Source organism: Anoplophora glabripennis, unplaced genomic scaffold, assembly GCF_000390285.2.
Source record: "Anoplophora glabripennis isolate ALB-LARVAE unplaced genomic scaffold, Agla_2.0 scaffold1423, whole genome shotgun sequence".
In the NCBI taxonomy this organism is placed as follows: domain Eukaryota; kingdom Metazoa; phylum Arthropoda; class Insecta; order Coleoptera; family Cerambycidae; genus Anoplophora; species Anoplophora glabripennis.
The window spans coordinates 66771-68916 of record NW_019417498.1 but is presented as its reverse complement, the minus strand read 5'-3'; the positions used below and the strand labels follow the sequence as shown (position 1 = coordinate 68916).

At 32.6% G+C, this 2146-nt stretch overlaps 1 protein-coding gene across 1 annotated transcript in view; it reads right to left on the bottom strand.

The window, feature by feature from the left end:
• Positions 1–1201: 1201 nt before the first annotated feature.
• Positions 1202–2146, bottom strand: part of LOC108914767 (RNA cytidine acetyltransferase-like) — a gene marked incomplete at its 3' end in the record, with an annotated part of 16984 nt that continues 16039 nt past the window's right edge. Inside the window, exon 3 of the mRNA XM_023456361.1 lies at positions 1202–1495. Coding sequence (XP_023312129.1) covers positions 1202–1495 — 294 coding nt within the window. The remainder of the gene's footprint in view (positions 1496–2146) is intronic.

Genomic DNA, 2146 nt, shown 5'->3' with positions numbered 1-2146 from the left:
TAATTATTTTAAAACACAAAAGTTTTATTTACAATTAGTAATGTATCTACGTACCAAAATATTAATATTTAATAAACTATGTAAATCTTTATTTTTTTTACAAGTTTGGCTGCTCTACCACAATGATATCAAAATAATGTGATGGCTTGACAAGTCTGTAAATTATACAAAAACAGTCTGATTTGTTAAATTATTTTTTAAATTCACTCAATGTTGTTGGTATAAAAGCAACTGGCAACGCCGGTAGTGAGGAATACAACTTCATACGTAAATTCCGGGAGCGCTGGTTTACTCTGGCCAGTGGCGGCGTACATATGAATTAAAATCAGTTAAAAATCTAATTATAACTCGAGTATTTATTTGTTAAAAAAAAATAATTTCAGATTCGTATTCAGGGAAACACGTACTATTACCCGTAAAAAATTGACCCCCACATAAACTTACACCCCGTATATATAAAATGTAAGAAGTAATATAAAACCAAATCAAATCATACCAAGAAATCGTTAATATTAAGATATTTTTTTTTTGGAAAAATTAATGTGTAAAAAATTTGTATGGTATGTATTTTGAGTATTTATTGCATATACACACGTACGCGCACGTACACACGAACAAACTGTCCTTTTGTCAAAAGAAATTATATTTGAATGAATCAATTTTTCACCATTTTTTACCCTTTTGTAGGCCGTATTGCTTCCAGATGGGGATGTGGAGTTTCGTGGCCATGAAGTCTTTTGATCATGACAAAAAAGAGACAATATATCAATTTTTCAGGAAATCTGACCAAAAGAGCAATTTCCATAAGGTGTGCGGGGTCCTTTCTAAAAACCTGTTTTCTTTTAATGTTTTTTTAAGTGTATATTCTCAGTTCGATTTATGTAATTTATGTATTCAAGGATTCAGTGACAGAGCACGTTCTTTTGAAATAACGCCATCCATATTGCGGTAAATGGCATTATGCATTCATATTGAGATAAAGCACGAAAAGACCTTTCCAATGAGGTATAACACTATGTGCTGTTGATGAGCCAATCCTTAAAAAATATGTATTTTTCTGATCAGACATTAGGGGCTTCCCCCACCCTTTCTCTTGAGAGATAGAATAAAATGTCAATAACAAAAGTTATGCGCAATGAATTCTGCTATCCATATTTCAATTATTTAATATTAGTAATTGTAGAACATGACGCATACTTACACCTTGATGGTCGGGATGAGTAGCAATTCGAACAATTCTAGCACCACATAATTTTGGAAAATTAGTATCCTGATACTGTTGGCCAATCGTCCAAGGTATTAAATCACCAGATGCCTTCTTACTTTTAGAAAATTCCTTAATGACTGATCTCTCCGAAATTCCACCCTCAAGACATACTTGTATCATAACTAAAACTTCTGGAAGAGACTTTTGATTGGGATTTATTGGTCCCAAAAGGCAAAACAAATGATGAGCAGGAGCATCTGACATCATTTGTAGGTCATTTGGGGAATTCTAAAAAAAAAGTGATATTGATTGAATTTGTTTTATTACTGTAATTTAGCAATGGTAGCAATCCTGAACCAAGTCTGAAATGATCGGGCAAATGAACAATCTACTGTGATTAGTTTAGGATTACCACCATGAACAAAGCTATTATTTAATTCCACACATCACAGGAAGCAACTTTATTTCGCATAAAAATGACGACAAAAACTGAAAGCGGCGATATATTTGTACTTGAAAATAGATTCAAATTCAGTTTGAATTGAAATTTTAGCTGCTTCTGTTTGTAAGATATTCAAATTTTTTGTTTTTATAGCAAGAATTTGTGATAAATACAATATTTAAAAATCACAATGGTTAAAAACATTTTTTATGCCAAATTTTGAATAAATAATGAATTAAACTATGAAAAAATATATATATTATATCTATTTAGTTTAAAATATTCAAAGAATATAAGGCTAGACATGTCATTGTGTGTGAGGGGCCACTCATTCACAGGCGTCTCTGGACGCCTCGGACATATTATATATACCACGCCATAGGTCCTCCACGGCCAATCCATCTTACACCGAATTGTTGATTAAGGTGATCTCGGACAACAAGCGAAAAGTGCGCTGGCGCACCATCATGCTGCAGCCACATTTCCTGTCGAATGTT